We start from the raw sequence: 15,855 nt of genomic DNA, 5'->3' as shown, positions 1-15,855 counted from the left end.
CGTTAGGCTGCTGATGTGGATGCTGCAGGTGTCTGTCCGAAAACAACTGATGATCAAAGAGAGCTCTGATAGGTCTTTGCGCAAACTTTAGCTCTAGTTCGAGCTTGCAATATTTCTGAATATGATAATATGATCTATCGTAGACAGCTTTACATCTTCCACGTCTTCTCCACGTCATTGGTATCCTCATAGATCTCCCTCCACCCCAACGCCGACCACCTCCCAGGCCTCTCCAACGCATCCACAAAATGCCTCATTGCCAACACAAACTGCGCCGCCCACTTCTTCGGACTCACCCCTCCACACCCCGTGGCCATTGGCGTGATAAGCACACTCTCAATTCTCCCGCGATATCTACTCTCCCCACCTTCACCTACTACACTCCCCTCCCCCTCCCGGTTATCAAGCCCCCGATTCCACCTCTCCACACTACACAACAAACTCCACACACACTCATACACAACCTCGCGATCCCACCGCGCCGTATCCGGCGTGCGCATCGTCGGACACAACCCCACCCACTTACACCCCCACTCATTCATCCCAACCAACTCATCCGGGAAGGGCACAAGCTCACAGGACCCCGGCGGCGCAAACCCGCGATACTTGTCATACAGTATCTTCTGCGCGGCACGCGTAAGCGTATCGTAGTCATGGTGCGGGAGGCAGAACGCGCGCGAGATGGCGTCGTCGAAGGCGCCGTCGAGGCGGCCGTAGGAGTTTGCGGGGGAGACGACGAGGTCGAATTTGGTGGTGGCGGGGAGGGCAGCGAGGGAGCTGTTATGGGTTTGGATTTTTATGGGCGGATTCCCGTTAGTGTTCCCATTGTAGGTGGGCCAGTGCGTTGGGAGGGCTTCGTTGAAGGCGTCGAGGAATTTGGATTCCATGCACAGCAGGTGGATTGTGGGGATGTTGCGGTGGCTCATTTTGCGGGGTAAATGCGCTGTTTCTTCGGATTTGGGTATGAATATATGAGTTCTGGAGGTGTTGATGCCTTGTGTATAAATTGTGCTCTGTAGGCACCGAGAGTATTGGTATTAAATGGTGACTGGGCAGAAAGACGCTGCCTTGATCGAGCTTGGGGGCGAGTCTCACCCTCAGCTTCCGTTGTCAGATTATATACTTCGAGGGAAGGAATCGCTGATCTGTCCTCAAGGGCGAACAACAACCTTGTTGCCTAGTAACACGAGTCAAAATCGACTTTCAGTGGCTAAAAGCGTGGAATTGTGAGGCTCACTATATTTTCTCATTTCTTGGCCACTGCTCCTGATAATCTTTCGCATCCATCATCCATACCCCCAACTCAAACCCGAGGCTCTGCGGACTCCAAACCAATCATAACCCCGCAGTGACATCTCCCCACCAGCACCTCCATATACAGTCACAACTTTACCCTCACATGTCTATAGACACCTCTCCCACCATAATCCCCTATATCTAGACTTTCGATCCTGAAGCTCCCTCGACACACAAAAAGCCCAAAATGTCCGCAGAAGAAACCCCCTGGCACGCCGCCTTCCCCTCACCCCGCACAACAAACCCAGCCTCCCTCCCGCGCTCAACAGTCCTGCAATGGCTGAAAGAGGGCACCAAAGTACCAGGAGCAGGCTTCCTCCTCGTCGACCTGCGCCGTACAGATTTCGAGGGCGGCACGATCCGCGGCTCGCTGAATCTTCCTGCCCAGAGCCTCTATCCGACCTTGGGCACGCTGTATAGTCTTGTGCGCAAGGCGGGAGTTCGGGATGTGATTTTTTATTGCGGTATGTTGTATTATGTTTCTTCTCTCTATCAATTCTCTCCCTTTTCCTGGTGTTTGGGAGTTGGGTGGGTTCTGAAGCTAATGACGCTGGTGTAGGATCGTCTGCTGGGCGGGGCACGCGGGCGGCAGGCTGGTTTGCGGATTATCTATCTGAGAAGGGCGTCTCAGAGGATGATGTGAAGAGTTGGAAGTTGGAGGGTGGGATCAAGGGGTGGGTTGCTGCAGGGGATCAGTATACGGCGCTGATGGATGGGTATGACGAGAGTGTGTGGAAGAAATGATTAGATGAATCTGAATTACGACTTGATAAATTTATGAGAGTAAATATAAGTGTGGGACATGTTATGTTCATCATTTCTAGGGTATAGAACCCGCTGGAGTCTATCTGGTTTCAAGCTTCTATAGAGTAAGGAAGCTTTGTGAGGGGCGCGGCTGGCGCCCTTGTTTTGTTGGCGAATGCCGAATGGTGGGCCTGATTGTCTGTTCGAAGCAGACCATTGTTTGGACCGTGAGACAGTGGGAAACCACTATGAAGTATAGTAATCGCATGTTAAGCGAGGCGGGGTTGAAGTGATGGGATGAATCGTTCACTTGCGCTTCCTCGACGACGACGAAACGAGACGCTTCTTCATATGCTTTGGCATCTTGTTAGCACGCTTCTCGCGCTTCTCCTCCTTGACCTTCTGCTTATGCTCCCGCTTGGTGTCCTTGTCTTCGAAGCGTTTCCCGCGGGGAGGCTTCTCCGCGAATGGATCATCGTCCTCGTCGCCTTCAGAGCCGGAGTCTGCGACTGATACACCGCCGCTGACATCTGATCCAGACTCGGCATCATCGGCGACTGTAGGTTTCTCGCGAGCGAGCAGATCCTTGTAAACAAGGTCGCCTCCCTCACCTGCGTGGACCTTCTCAGCATCACGCTCAAAGTCGTAGACTTGGTCTAGTGTCTGAGGAATATATTGCTGACGGAAGACAGCAGTGTCCACTTCACGCTCGGCTGCAGTCTGCTCACTCTCATCCAACGTGAAGAGCTTCTCAATCGCATCGTGCAGCTCATCTGAGACCGTAACTGGCCCATTGCCGGCGATGATAAACTCAAAGACAACGCGCTCAGAAAGTGTCTCGACACCCTTCCGGCGGAAGAAGTCGCTGACGTTCTTGATATCCATGCGCAGGAATTCTAGACTCCGCGGGTGGTCGTGCTCAACACTCTGACTGACATCGATAACGTAGAGCTTGTTGTTGTGATAAAGTGTGTTGTACTCGCTAAGATCTGCGTGGACGAGATGGCAGGTCTGGTACATCACACGCATGTAGCCGAGAAGCTCGATATAGATCTCGCGATACTTGGCTTCCGGATCGGGAATATTGAATTCCACGTCCTTCAGACGAGGCGCAGCAATACCCTTGGAGTTTCCGATGAAGCCCATTACCAGGACATGGAGGCGCAGGTTGATAGGTTCAGGAGAAGGAATGCCAGCGGCGTGGATTCTTCGGAGGTTGCGCATTTCCTTCTCCGCCCACACCTTGACCATTGCTCGGTTGTTGCTCTTGTTATAACCCTGGCGGAAGCGGAACTCTCCCGTAACGTACTTATCTCTGTCCTTGAAAACGAGAATGCTGGTCTTGTATACTTTGATGGCGCGGTGAATCGGCGGGGCATCGAGATCGTCGTCCGGGAACAACATCGAGTGGTATACGTTGGCTTCTTTACCGGTTGACAGACATCCGTGAATCTCAGAGACAACGTTGCGGTTGATCATCTGCAGTAGGATCATGCGAGTGCGAGGATCCAACACCTGCTCCGAGGTAGCTCTGTCCGCCTTGTCGGCACCTTGGTTACCACGTCCGCCCAATCCTGACTGCATATCATCCAGCTTGATCTTTCCCGCATGGCGAGTTAACGAGTTGATCTGATCATCGACGGATGCATATGTGTTGACCGTAGGTTTCTGCGTGTTCGTCTTGGGGTAAGTCCACTTCGGTACGTTCGGATCGGCGGCAAGCTCGTTGACTTTTCGTTGACGGTTGTAGGCTTTCGTGAGGTCAGCGGGATTCGACGAGTTGAAGTCATCAGCGTCGAGCTCTTCTTCGAAGATGTCATCGTAGTAGTCGTCCTCTTCATTATCATCTTCTTCTGGAAGTACATCTTGCCCCGCTATGGCGGGGACTGTGCCATCGGCGTTCGCATAGCCTTTGTTAGGGACGTATGTGTGTGACGGAGCCAAGCCGTCGGCAGGGGAACCTGCTGGGGCAGCTGAATCGGCCATGATTATCTTTCAAGCAGATTTGACCGTCAAATTGGTGATTCGAGAGGTTGACACTGCCGACAAAATTTCGGGCAGAAAAAGTGCTTGCAGGGTTATCGATAATCGGAATGTCTTCTCTCATTGGACGATCTGTTTGTGGAGCGGCATGTGTTGACCGCCCGGCAGAACCCCGCTGGCGGAAGAGAAACGCGTGGGTGCGCGTCGAGGCTCCTATCGTCGCATGTCGAGGCCCGGGTAACTCAACTTACAAGAGACTTGCGACGCTGTATCTCGTCAATTCGCCTTTCCAGTATCTAGTCCGGATATCCGAGGCTGCTTGTGGCGGCTGAGTCCGCGAGGTGCTGTTGACGCGCTGTTTTCTTGAGTTTTCGCGTTGTGTCGGTCAAGATGTATGTCAAGCAGATTATCATCCAGGGCTTCAAAAGGTACGTCGTCTCATGCTGTCGCGTGTCAATTCATGAGCAGAGTGAATCAAGCTGACACGCTGGTTGCTTTTACAGCTACAAAGATCAGACGGTTATCGAGCCGTTCTCCCCAAAACACAATGTGATCGTCGGTCGCAATGGTTCAGGGAAGAGTAACTTCTTCGCGGCCATTCGATTCGTCCTTAGCGATGCATACACTCACCTTGGCAGAGAGGAGAGACAGGCTCTGTTGCACGTACGTGGATTCAGATAGCGTTGACTGGTGGAAGCTTACAGCGAGTAGGAAGGTTCCGGTTCTGCTGTCATGTCCGCTTATGTCGAAATCATCTTCGATAACTCGGACGATCGATTCCCTACCGGAAAGCCCGAACTTGTTCTTCGTCGAACCATTGGACTTAAGAAGGACGAATATACCCTCGACCGAAAGAATGCGACGAAATCGGATGTGATGAATCTGCTGGAGTCTGCTGGTTTCTCGCGATCGAACCCTTACTATATCGTGCCGCAAGGTCGAGTTACGGCATTGACCAACATGAAGGATTCGGAACGGTTGAACCTGTTGAAAGAAGTCGCAGGAACTCAGGTGTATGAAGCGCGTCGAGCGGAATCGTTGAAGATTATGCACGAAACCAACAACAAACGGGAGAAAATCGACGAGTTACTGGAATTTATCAACGAGCGGCTTGCTGAACTAGAAGAGGAGAAGGACGAACTCCGGAATTTCCAGGACAAGGATAAAGAGCGACGATGCCTGGAATACACCATCTACTCTCGAGAGCAGCAAGAGATTGCCAGTTTTCTCGATAACCTTGAAGAACAGCGGCAAACAGGCGTTGAAGATACAGATATCAACCGGGATCGCTTCATCCAAGGAGAGAAAGAAATGGCCCTGGTTGACGCGGAAATCGCCGAGTGCAAGCAGCAGATTGAATTTCTCAAGGTCGACAAAGCGCAACTGGAAGAAGAGAGGCGTGAAGCTTCCAAGGCTCTCGCCCAGGTGGAGTTACATGCCAAGTCACTCACGGATAATCAGGCGGCAGCGCAGGCCCTGAAAAGCCGCCATGATGCAGATCTGAAGACCGTTCAGAAAGCGATCAAGGAGCGCCAGGCAGAATTAGAGGAACTCATTCCCCGCTTCAATACGGCAAAAGATCAAGAAGATGATGCCAAGATCAAGCTCACAGAATCAGAGACCGCCCGACAGAGACTATACGCCAAGCAAGGCCGGAATTCACGATTCAAAAACAAGTCGGAGCGGGACAAGTGGCTGCATGCGGAGATCAAGAATAATCACACTTCTATTTCAAGTGTGCAGGCCGTCTTATCGCAGACCCAGGAGGATATCAAAGAGCTAGAGAATGAAATTGCTCTCCTAGAGCCGGAAACCGAACGTCTACGCCAGCAGATTGACGGACGGGGTGATACCATGCAATCGGTGGACCAGCAGGTTCAGTCTGCTAAGGATGAGAGGGACCGGCTCATGGATCAGCGAAAGTAAGTTTAAAGCTGCTGAACGAGTCAATTCCTCAAAGGTGCGATCACTAACTGGATGCAGGGAACTCTGGAGAGAAGAGGCAAAGCTGGATTCGATTTTGTCGAGCGCATCTAACGAGGTCGAGCGTGCGGAGCGCAACCTGTCCCAGATGATGGACCACAATACCAGCCGGGGCATCGCTGCGGTGCGGAGGATCAAGCGTCAACACAATCTGGACGGCGTTTACGGAACGCTTGCGGAACTCTTCGAAGTAAACGATAGGTACCGTACTGCTGTCGAGGTCACCGCCGGTCAAAGCTTGTTCCACTACGTTGTTGACACCGATGATACTGCCACGAAAGTCCTGGAAATTCTTCAACACGAAAAGGCGGGACGTGTCACGTTTATGCCCTTGAACCGCCTCAGAAACAAGCCACTCAACATGCCCAAAGCCAGTGACACAATCCCAATGATTGAAAAGTTGCAGTATGACCGTACATATGAGAAGGCCTTCCAACATGTCTTTGGTAAGACAATCATTTGCCCTAACCTTCAAGTTGCCTCTCAGTACGCACGAAGCCATGGTGTCAACGCGATTACGCCCGAGGGAGATAGGTCCGACAAGAGGGGTGCTCTTACTGGTGGTTTCCATGATTCCCGACAATCTCGCCTGGATGCGGTGAAGAACCTGACAAAGTGGAGGGACGAGTACGAGACCAAGAAGAACCGTGGGTCTGAGATCCGCAAGGAACTCGAGAAATTAGATCAGCTCATTACCCGGTCGGTTGGTGAGCTGCAAAAGCTCGAACAGCAGCGGCACCAGGTTCAGAATAGCAGTGGGCCTCTCCGGCAAGAACTGCGGAGCAAGCGGGACCTTTTGCAGAAGCAGAACGACAACCTTGAGGCCAAGCGACGTGCCCTTCGCAACATCGAAGGAAACTTGGCTGCTCTCAAAGACCAAGTCGACGCCTTCGAGGCGGAACTTGCATCACCGTTTCAAAAGGCCCTCAGCGATGAAGAAGAATCACGCCTGGAAGCTCTAAACACAACAGTCCAGGAGCAACGTCGGCAGTACCAGGAACTTTCCAGCGAGCGCAGCGAGCTAGAGGCACGAAAATCAGTCCTAGAAGCTGAGCTGCGGGAGAACTTGAACCCTCGCCTCGATCAACTCGTCAGCCAGGATGCAGACCTCGCGGACAATGACGGTCAAGGAAACCTGAAAGAAACGCAGCGAGAGCAAAAGCGTCTCACAAAGGCTTTAGATAAGGTTGGCCAGAAACTTGCGCAGGTCGACGAATCTATCGAGCAGGCAAATGCGCGCGTTGCAGAGCTTAGCCAACAGAACGCTGAGTCTCGCCGAGAACTCGAGGAACTGGCAAAATCGATCGAAAAGCACCAGCGCCGCATGGAGAAGAGCATGCAAAAGAAGGCGGCTTTGACAAAGCAGGCTGCTGAATGTGCGGCCAACATCCGTGACCTCGGTGTCCTGCCTGACGAGGCATTCACAAAATACAAGAACACAGACTCCAACACTGTTGTCAAGAAGCTACACAAAGCCAACGAAGCGCTGAAGAAATACTCACATGTCAACAAAAAGGCCTTTGAGCAGTACAACAGCTTCACGAAGCAGCGGGAAACGCTGACTGACCGAAGACAAGAGCTTGATGCCTCTCAAAAGTCTATTGATGACCTGATCCAAGTGCTGGATCAACGCAAGGACGAAGCAATTGAGAGAACATTCAAGCAGGTGTCTCGCGAGTTTGCCAACATTTTCGAGAAGCTTGTCCCTGCCGGCCGCGGTCGTTTGATCATCCAGCGCAAAACCGACCGTTCTCAGCGAAAGGACGACGACCTTGACTCCGACGACGAAGCAGCGAAGCAGAGTGTAGAAAACTACGTCGGGGTTGGTATCAGTGTCAGTTTCAACAGCAAACATGACGACCAGCAGCGCATCCAGCAGCTGTCTGGAGGACAGAAGAGTAAGCAGCCCCCAAGCCTTTTCTGTTGGTTGAAGAAGTAGCTAACGAAACAAAGGTCTTTGCGCGCTTGCCTTGGTGTTTGCTATCCAAGCGTGTGACCCGGCGCCTTTCTATCTGTTTGATGAGATCGATGCCAACTTGGACGCCCAGTACCGAACCGCCGTCGCTCAGATGTTGAAATCCATCTCTGACTCGACTAACGGCCAGTTCATTTGCACTACTTTCCGACCAGAGATGCTGCATGTGGCCGAGAAGTGCTACGGTGTGAGCTTCCGGCAGAAGGCTAGTACGATCGACGTCGTGTCGAGAGAAGAGGCGCTGAAGTTTGTCGAGGAGCAGAAGACATAGTTGGGGGCCGGCGATGTGATGTTTTTAAATCTATTCCAGATGACTATGCTAATGATCAGTTCAGGCTGCTTGCTGCTTTGTGTTCACTTCTTTCTTTAGTGGTTTGTTCCTCCATGTACTTTATCTTGTCACTCTTCTCTAGTTCCAGGATTCCCAATACTAGCACGTTTGAGGCATTCCAGAATTTATTTCAGTGTAGATAGCTAAAACCAGATCTAGTCTATTACTGTTCTATAACAGTCCAGTGCTCACTCATTGGTCCACTCATGCAAAAGGCGATCTGGAACCTCCCTGAGGAGAACATGTACATGCTCTAAACTCCTCACACTCTGAAGGGCGGTGTAATTCTTGAACCACAAAACATGGGACTTGGGATCAGGGAAGAGATCCTTCTCCTGCGCGAGCCTCGCCACAAAGGTCCTCTGCACGAAATCCTCGATCAGCGCACGGCTCTCCTCCGTGATCACCCCTTCCTCATCTTGAACAGGGATAGGGGTACGAGACCACACAACCAGGTGCGAGATTCCTTTTACCAGCCCGTAGGGCCAGTCGTTGCGGAGGATCTTGTAGTCTGCGGGGTCGGCAAAGGGGATCGGGTTGTTGAAGGTTGGCGGTGGTGGTGGCCCGCCCATTTCAGGTTCCCTCGGCAATTCCCACTTTAGACGGCGCAGGCAGATGTAGTTGGTGATCGTGCCATACTGGGCCTTGGTTTCCTTGGTCCATTGGAGGTATCGGATGAGATCGGATGGTTTCCGCTTGAGAATGCCGAGATCGCCTCGTGCTGTGCGGGGGTGGTAAGTAAAATATGGAGTAAGTAAACAGAGTCGTGTGGTTAGGAGTAATTCTCGCTGAGATTGGAGATTGAAGTGAGGGGATCAAAAGATTTGGAGAATGGGGGGATGAAGGGATGGGCGCACCGATGATATCTTGGAGATCCTTCCAGTCGTGATAGATAAACTCTTCGTCTGTTTGGGCGAGGACCGCGCGGTCTGTTTCCGTTAGGTGGAAGGCTGGCGGCTCGTCCTCGACAGTCATGGTGGGGAATGATGGGATGATGGCCTGGGGAATATTCGGGACTCGGGATTCTTGGTCGAGATAGGCAAAGAAATGGCGGAAAAAGACCCAACCTAGAGGGGGCTCGCGAACGCGGTGATTATGCCCCCTCAGCGGGGAATATAAACCGTCGGAGTCTCAGAGCAGACTCGGAGACCGTAGTAAGCTGTAAGCACTGTCGTCCTGCAGGAAAACGGCCCAACAACCCAAAGGATTGATTCCGCACTGCGAGTCTGTCTCTCATACTTGGGATGAAGTCTGGAAGGTTCGGTAAAGTCCATCTTAGCAAAGGCTGAGCTTATCGTCACGGTCACTCGGAGAACAGATCTAAACACGCTGATAAAGGCAGTTAATCGCGGGCGCCAGAGAGGCTGGGTGAGAGCTGTCGCCGTTGGTAATTTACCGTCCCAAAACCCGCCCGCCAAATCCACCCGCCGCTCTGCAAGCTCCTCAAGCTTTCTTTTTCCTTGAGATCCGCCCACGCCATTTTCTTTCCTCTTTATTCCTTTCGGTCTTCCGTCTTCGTCTTGCATTGCAGCTGTCGGAGCAATTGCCAGTCGTTAATATGAGGTGCGCTACTATTTTATACTGCACAGATCCCCGAGACTCTAAAGCTGACGGTTGTTGCTCCCTGATCTAGTGCTTTATCCTCGGAGAACGTCAACGGGGTCTACATCCCCTCCGCCCTTTTGGTCGTCGGAACCTTCATTGTCAAGAAGGAATGGGTCCCCTTTGCCGTAGCTCTGGCTGCGATCTTTGCCGGGTGGAAGCTGTCCAGCGGTGGTAGTAGCAGCAGCAGTAAGTCCAGCCCTTGTCGTTCACCGCAGGTATATCACATGTTCAACCCTGACATTCTCTGTCACAGAGGCCAGGAAAGTCCTCAACCCCACCGAGTTCCAGGACTTTGTCCTAAAGGAGAAGAACGACATCTCCCACAACGTCACCATCTACCGCTTCGCTCTGCCCCGTCCCACCGATATCCTCGGCCTGCCCATCGGCCAGCACATCTCTCTCGCCGCTACCATTGATGGCCAGCCCAAGGAGGTCGTCCGCTCCTACACTCCCATCTCCTCCGACAATGAAGTCGGCTACTTCGACCTCCTCGTCAAGGCCTACCCCCAGGGTAACATCTCCAAGTACCTGACCACCCTCAAGGTCGGCGATACCATGAAGGTGCGCGGTCCCAAGGGTGCCATGGTCTACACTCCCAACATGTGCCGGCACATTGGTATGATTGCCGGAGGTACCGGAATCACCCCCATGCTCCAGATCATCAAGGCCATCATCCGTAACCGTCCCCGCAACGGCGGAAACGACACCACCCAGGTGGACCTCATCTTCGCCAACGTCAACCCCGATGATATCTTGCTCAAGGAGGAGCTTGAGAAGCTTGTTGCGGAGGATGACGGCTTCCGTGTATACTATGTCCTTAACAACCCCCCTGAGGGATGGACCGGCGGTGTCGGCTTCGTTACCCCTGACATGATCAAGGTGAGCAGCCATTATGTAGCCTTTGATGCCGATGACCGACTAACATTCTTCTTAGGAACGCCTGCCCGCTCCTGCCAGCGACATCAAGGTCCTCCTGTGCGGTCCTCCTCCCATGGTCAGCGCCATGAAGAAGGCCACCGAGTCTCTTGGCTACACCAAGGCCCGCCCCGTCAGCAAGCTCGAGGACCAGGTCTTCTGCTTCTAAACAAAACGACAAGTTATATTTATGCTCCATCGCATAACACCCTATCGAACCTATCTTGGGAGATATTAACTAGAATTCCTACGCAGCTCTAAAGAGAATCTCGATGGCTTCTTATGAAATGACCCAGAACTACTAAAGATGTCACGACCTTGTTTGCGCTTATGCACAGATCAGTTTACGTGGTTCGATATCAGAGATGTTGTATAGACATTGAGAAGAAAAGGCTAATCAATACATTATATCATTACTCCGGTGATTGAGTGTGTACCTCCATCATTTCATCCACCATAGTCAGAAATTTTTCGCGGTACTCTTTCGCCGTCGTGGTAATGCTCATCGGACCCTGTCGCCCGATTACATTGAACGCCTGGACAGCCCCTGTCATCGCCTGCGCATGCAGCGTATGCTTAGCCCAGAAGAAGTCCAGCACAACAGCTCGGTATTTCCACTTTCCATCGGCAGACGTGACACCCACGCGCCACTGCGTCTTCCTGCCAACATTATCCGGACTCGAGGAAGCCGGGAACCGCACCAGAAATAGAGAATAGTCAACGATATCCGCGGACGCGAGGAACGCCGTATCTGTTTCTAACATCCGCTTGACAGCCTCATAGTTCTTCCGCGTCAGCCTAATCTTATCCTCAAACTCATCAGCGAGCCTCGATAGCGTGTCTTTCGAGACCAAGGGGTCAGGTACGAGGTCCCGCTCTGGGTAGAAGTAATCGATCGGCTTGAGGTCGTACGTCTCCCACTTCTCCGCGTTAGGATCCTCTGCTTTCCCGTACAGTACGTTTTCCATAATGATGTGGTGCCCTGGCGACGTGCGGAGGATACTCCCGATGGATCGGTACGGTGCGTAGAGGTAGTCTGTTATCCAGACGAGTAGGGACTCGGGGTGAGTCCGCATGTAGTCGAAGTACGGCCTTAGGAGATCCTCGCGGAAGAAGGAGTGCTCAAAGTGTCTAGGAACGCTTTTGACGAGAAAGGCAGAGTTGGACGTGCGGAAGAAGGTCTATACAGCGATCAAGCACTGTTAGCTGCTATCCATGGGATCGCTTGAGAAGAAGCGGAAGTGAGTGGTCCTTCTACATACGGAACCCGAGAATCCCAGATCACCCATCGAGACCAGCGGGACAGTCTTCTTATCACTCAGGAAAGAAGACATGTAGTCCTCCTCGCTGATTCTCCATACCTCCGTGCGCAGCTTGCGGAAGAGCTCCTGTTCGTAGCGAAGCAGCGTGATATAGTAGATGCGGAAGAAGGCGAGGATGCACTGGATGATATTCCGCTTGAAGGTGCCTGGGTCGCGAAACAGCGCCCGCTGAACAGAGCGAGATATGGCTTTCTGGCGACGACTAGCCATTTTTGATGGTGGATGTTATGGTCATGTTTTGGACACGATTCAAAGCAGAGAGGTGTTGTTCTATAGTCTTGTCGCAAATCAGGCCGGGGCTTCGCCAGGGTGACGTCAGAGGCGGGCATCCGAACTACATACGTCCCGCTTCAGCCTTTGTTTGTGATAGAAGAACCTCCACTCCTGCGGAGGGCAGCCACTGCGTGTTGTAGCAGGTTATATGTGAGTGAAGCTATGTTGTACATGCGCAGTGGTTTAGTAAAGCGCCACAAGAAAGTATCTGAGAAGGTAATCCTGAGCAAGCCACTCGTAAATGAGGAACTGAGTAAACAGCTAAGTAAGCAACTGGGCGAGGACGTAGACAAGTGTAATTAGCTGCAAGTAGCCAAGTAAGTAATTGAGCAAGTAGCTTGGTGAGCAACTACGATCATCTCAATGAGCATCTACTGTAAGCGATCATCCTGGTGTAGCGCACGTGATCTGGAGTCATGTTGACTAATTACTACTCTGGGAAGGCGCTAGGCTTAGGGCTCAAGGATCACGAGGGAAAGCGCGACCCATACTTCACCGCCCAGCGACCCAGGGCAGAAACGCTTGCAGAACTGCCGCTGAGCCAGCCTTGAGTCATTCAATTCATTGGAAGAGAAAAAAAGTTCCCCTCAAGCTTGAAAGACTCCCCCTCTATGGGTCGCAATCTGCTTAGCGGGGCCCAACGATTTTCCACCACCGCGCTCAGAAGTATCCTGTCCTACCGTCCACAGCATATTTCTGCCTCTCCGACGAATTGCTTCTCTTCGTGTTGGAAAATCTGCTCTGCTCGCGCCTACTCTCAGAGTACTTCCTCCGCCGCGAACCATAAACACATAGCATTTTCAGCCATGGCGTCCGCGGATTCCCTGCCTGCGGCGGTTGAGTCGCTCTCTCTCCAGACTACCTCCGAGACGTCCAAATTTCCCAACTGCTACCCGTCTCTGAACCCCGTCGATGCTTACCGTGAGCACATTGCGGAGCAGTTGGCTCCTGTCGCGGGCGTTGACGCCGAGAAGATCTATACCCGTCTCCAATGGACGAACACTCTGGATAAGGGCGATCTGGTTCTGCCGGTATGCGACAGAGCTTTTCGCTTTTCTTTCAGACGCAAAAGTAGCTAATTCATGATCTGGAAATATAGGTCCCTTCGCTGCAAATCAAGGGGAAGAAGCCCAATGACCTTTGCCAGGAACTCGCCGAAAAATTTCCCGAATCTGACCTCGTCCTCCCTCCCGTCGCGTTCGGCCCGCACCTCCAATTCTTTTTCAGGACGGACCGACTTACAAAGACTGTCATTGGACAGATTCTGAAATCTAAGGAGGCCTTTGGTTCCAATGGAAACCAGGGTCTTGTCGACCCCAAGGACCCCTCCAAGGGCCGGAAAAAGATCATCGTCGAGTTCTCGTCGCCCAACATCGCGAAGCCCTTCCATGCTGGTCACCTGCGGAGTACCATTATCGGTGGTTTCCTGGCCAACCTGTACACGGTCGTTGGATGGGATGTCACGAAGATGAACTATCTCGGTGACTGGGGTAAGCAGTATGGTCTGCTGGCGAACGGATACAAGATGTTTGGTGATGAGCAGAAGCTGCTGAAGGATCCCATCAACCATCTGTTTGATGTCTACGTCAAGATCAACGCTATTGTCTCGGAGCAGGATGGCCCCATCAAGGAGCTGAAGGAGCAGGTCAAGGCAAAGAAGGAGAAGGGAGAGGATGCGGCAGAGCTTGAGGCAGAACTAGCCAAGCTTGTTGATGCTAGCGAAGACGAGAAGGCTCGTCGATACTTCAAGAGCATGGAGGACGGTGACGCAGATGCTCTGGCCTTATGGCGCCGGTTCCGTGACCTCAGTATCCAAAAGTATAAGCAAACGTACGCCCGCCTGAACATCGATTTCGATGTGTACTCTGGCGAGTCTCAGATCAAGCAGGAGAGCATGTCCAAGGCCAACGAAACCCTGCAGTCAAGTGGGGTTTCGGAGTCGTCCGAGGGCGCTGTCATTGTCGACTTTGTCAAGCACGGAGCTAAAAAGCTTGGCAAGGCTATTATTGTCCGCAAGGACGGTACGCCTCTGTACCTGACCCGTGATATTGGTGCTATCCTCGAGCGTGAGGAAGCTTACCACTTCGACAAGATGATTTACGTCGTCGCTGCTCAGCAAGATCTTCACTTGGCCCAGTTGTTCAAGATCACGGAGCTTATGGGCTACAAGGACCTGGCCAGCCGATGCCAGCATATCAATTTCGGTATGGTCCGTGGAATGAGTACTCGCAAGGGTACCGTGAAGTTCTTGGACGATATCCTCCGCGATGTCGCAGATAAGATGCACGAAGTCATGAAGAAGAACCCTGAGAAATACGAGCAAATCGAGAACCCAGAGGAGACCGCCGATACCCTGGGTATCACCTCCGTCATGGTCCAGGACATGTCTGGAAAGCGGTACGTACCCGTCAAACCCCCCACCCGCTCAATATTCTAACTTTTCTCTAGTATCAACGGCTACGACTTCAACCTCGAGGCCATGACCTCATTCGAAGGAGACACTGGTCCTTACCTGCAATATGCCCACGCCCGTCTCTGCTCCATTGTCCGCAAGGCAGAGTTGAACGTCGAGGAGCTCCCCTCCGCCAACCTCGACCTCCTCACCGAGACCCACGCCACCGACCTCGTCCGCTTGCTGTCACAGTGGCCTGATGTTGTTCTCAACACCCTCAAGACACTTGAACCCACCACCATCCTCACCTACCTGTTCCGCATGACGCACATCCTGAGCTCAGGATACGACACACTCCGAATTGTGGGTAGCGAGCCCGAGGTTAAGAAGGCCCGTCTGGCACTGTACGAGTCGGCCCGGCAAGTCCTGCATAACGGCATGCGGATTCTCGGTCTCACCCCTGTTCGCCGGTAAGCTACCTTCTGATGTTATGTGAAACCTTGCTGACATGCGTGTGATAGAATGTAAATGCGATATTGGACAAATAAAACAAAGCGACTATTTAGTTCAAATATTCAAAGAGCGGAATATAAGAACTTCCCCAACTCAACTGGTTCCAAATCTTAAGCTGAATGCAGGTGATGTCGTAGTGCACCCATGCAGGTAGACTCAGCTGGCTAGGCTGTGGTTTCATAACTCTTGAGGATCAGCCAGTTTTGTACTCGGCCACCCACGAGCCAGACCGTATTTTCTTCTTGCTTCGATCGACGGAGCTTCGTGTTAGGGCAAGAGACAGTTCATCAGGTCCGCGCCATGGCTCCATTATTCGCCTAAATTTGACGGCGAACTTGTTGTTAAAGCCCGAGGACGGCGTTGCCTAGTGGCTCTGGTCCGGTGCCAACTGCACCAACCAAGGTGAGCGGACAAAGACAACCCTTTCACTAAAACTCAGACAATGGTATGATTCGTGGCCGCACCTGGAGCGGAGAAATAATTCAATCGACCGGGGGACCCTGGTTCCCGGCCAACCGTTGTC

The 15,855-nt window shown here is 52.4% G+C and overlaps 8 protein-coding genes across 8 annotated transcripts; 4 read left to right on the top strand and 4 right to left on the bottom strand.

Annotated features, from left to right (window-relative positions):
* Nucleotides 1-126: 126 nt before the first annotated feature.
* Nucleotides 127-1,177, bottom strand: BJX68DRAFT_230148 (uncharacterized protein). Its single transcript, XM_071039179.1, has one exon. It carries the CDS (start codon nucleotides 924-926, stop codon nucleotides 150-152), a length of 777 nt encoding a protein of 258 aa, XP_070902360.1. The 5' UTR covers nucleotides 927-1,177; the 3' UTR covers nucleotides 127-149.
* Nucleotides 1,178-1,231: 54 nt separating this feature from the next.
* On the top strand, nucleotides 1,232-2,193 carry BJX68DRAFT_203886 (putative arsenate reductase (Arc2)). The gene is made up of 2 exons (XM_071037609.1): nucleotides 1,232-1,760; nucleotides 1,856-2,193. The coding sequence occupies exons 1-2, from the start codon at nucleotides 1,484-1,486 to the stop codon at nucleotides 2,038-2,040; spliced, it is 462 nt and encodes a 153-aa protein (XP_070902359.1). The 5' UTR covers nucleotides 1,232-1,483; the 3' UTR covers nucleotides 2,041-2,193.
* Nucleotides 2,091-4,111, bottom strand: BJX68DRAFT_230146 (serine/threonine-protein kinase RIO1). The gene has a single exon (XM_071039178.1). The coding sequence runs from the start codon at nucleotides 4,024-4,026 to the stop codon at nucleotides 2,347-2,349; it is 1,680 nt and encodes a 559-aa protein (XP_070902358.1). The 5' UTR covers nucleotides 4,027-4,111; the 3' UTR covers nucleotides 2,091-2,346.
* A 122-nt stretch (nucleotides 4,112-4,233) lies between these two features.
* On the top strand, nucleotides 4,234-8,569 carry BJX68DRAFT_203852 (chromosome segregation protein SMC). The gene is made up of 5 exons (XM_071037607.1): nucleotides 4,234-4,451; nucleotides 4,527-4,686; nucleotides 4,735-5,945; nucleotides 6,007-7,904; nucleotides 7,960-8,569. Exons 1-5 carry the CDS (start codon nucleotides 4,414-4,416, stop codon nucleotides 8,250-8,252), a joined length of 3,600 nt encoding a protein of 1,199 aa, XP_070902357.1. The 5' UTR covers nucleotides 4,234-4,413; the 3' UTR covers nucleotides 8,253-8,569.
* BJX68DRAFT_263692 (GIG1 family protein) lies at nucleotides 8,501-9,287 on the bottom strand (the record flags this gene model as incomplete). Its single annotated transcript, XM_071044758.1, has 2 exons — nucleotides 8,501-9,033; nucleotides 9,170-9,287. The coding sequence occupies 2 exons, from the start codon at nucleotides 9,285-9,287 to the stop codon at nucleotides 8,501-8,503; spliced, it is 651 nt and encodes a 216-aa protein (XP_070902356.1).
* Nucleotides 9,288-9,870: 583 nt separating this feature from the next.
* Nucleotides 9,871-11,001, top strand: BJX68DRAFT_263691 (cytochrome b5 reductase family protein; the record flags this gene model as incomplete). The annotated part of the gene is made up of 4 exons (XM_071044757.1): nucleotides 9,871-9,875; nucleotides 9,946-10,103; nucleotides 10,171-10,796; nucleotides 10,852-11,001. The coding sequence occupies 4 exons, from the start codon at nucleotides 9,871-9,873 to the stop codon at nucleotides 10,999-11,001; spliced, it is 939 nt and encodes a 312-aa protein (XP_070902355.1).
* Nucleotides 11,002-11,169: 168 nt separating this feature from the next.
* BJX68DRAFT_203859 (phosphatidylinositol phosphate kinase family protein) lies at nucleotides 11,170-12,475 on the bottom strand. Its single transcript, XM_071037608.1, has 2 exons — nucleotides 12,095-12,475; nucleotides 11,170-12,013 (listed from the first exon to the last, which is right to left on the bottom strand). Exons 1-2 carry the CDS (start codon nucleotides 12,362-12,364, stop codon nucleotides 11,246-11,248), a joined length of 1,038 nt encoding a protein of 345 aa, XP_070902354.1. The 5' UTR covers nucleotides 12,365-12,475; the 3' UTR covers nucleotides 11,170-11,245.
* Nucleotides 12,476-12,959: 484 nt separating this feature from the next.
* BJX68DRAFT_230139 (arginine--tRNA ligase) lies at nucleotides 12,960-15,761 on the top strand. The gene is made up of 4 exons (XM_071039177.1): nucleotides 12,960-13,458; nucleotides 13,527-14,824; nucleotides 14,876-15,289; nucleotides 15,341-15,761. The coding sequence occupies exons 1-4, from the start codon at nucleotides 13,039-13,041 to the stop codon at nucleotides 15,345-15,347; spliced, it is 2,139 nt and encodes a 712-aa protein (XP_070902353.1). The 5' UTR covers nucleotides 12,960-13,038; the 3' UTR covers nucleotides 15,348-15,761.
* Nucleotides 15,762-15,855: the final 94 nt, after the last annotated feature.

The sequence above is a fragment of the Aspergillus pseudodeflectus genome (assembly GCF_044049435.1).
Source record: "Aspergillus pseudodeflectus strain CBS 756.74 chromosome Unknown BJX68scaffold_8, whole genome shotgun sequence".
Classification (NCBI taxonomy): domain Eukaryota; kingdom Fungi; phylum Ascomycota; class Eurotiomycetes; order Eurotiales; family Aspergillaceae; genus Aspergillus; species Aspergillus pseudodeflectus.
This window is presented reverse-complemented; position numbering and strand designations above follow the sequence as displayed.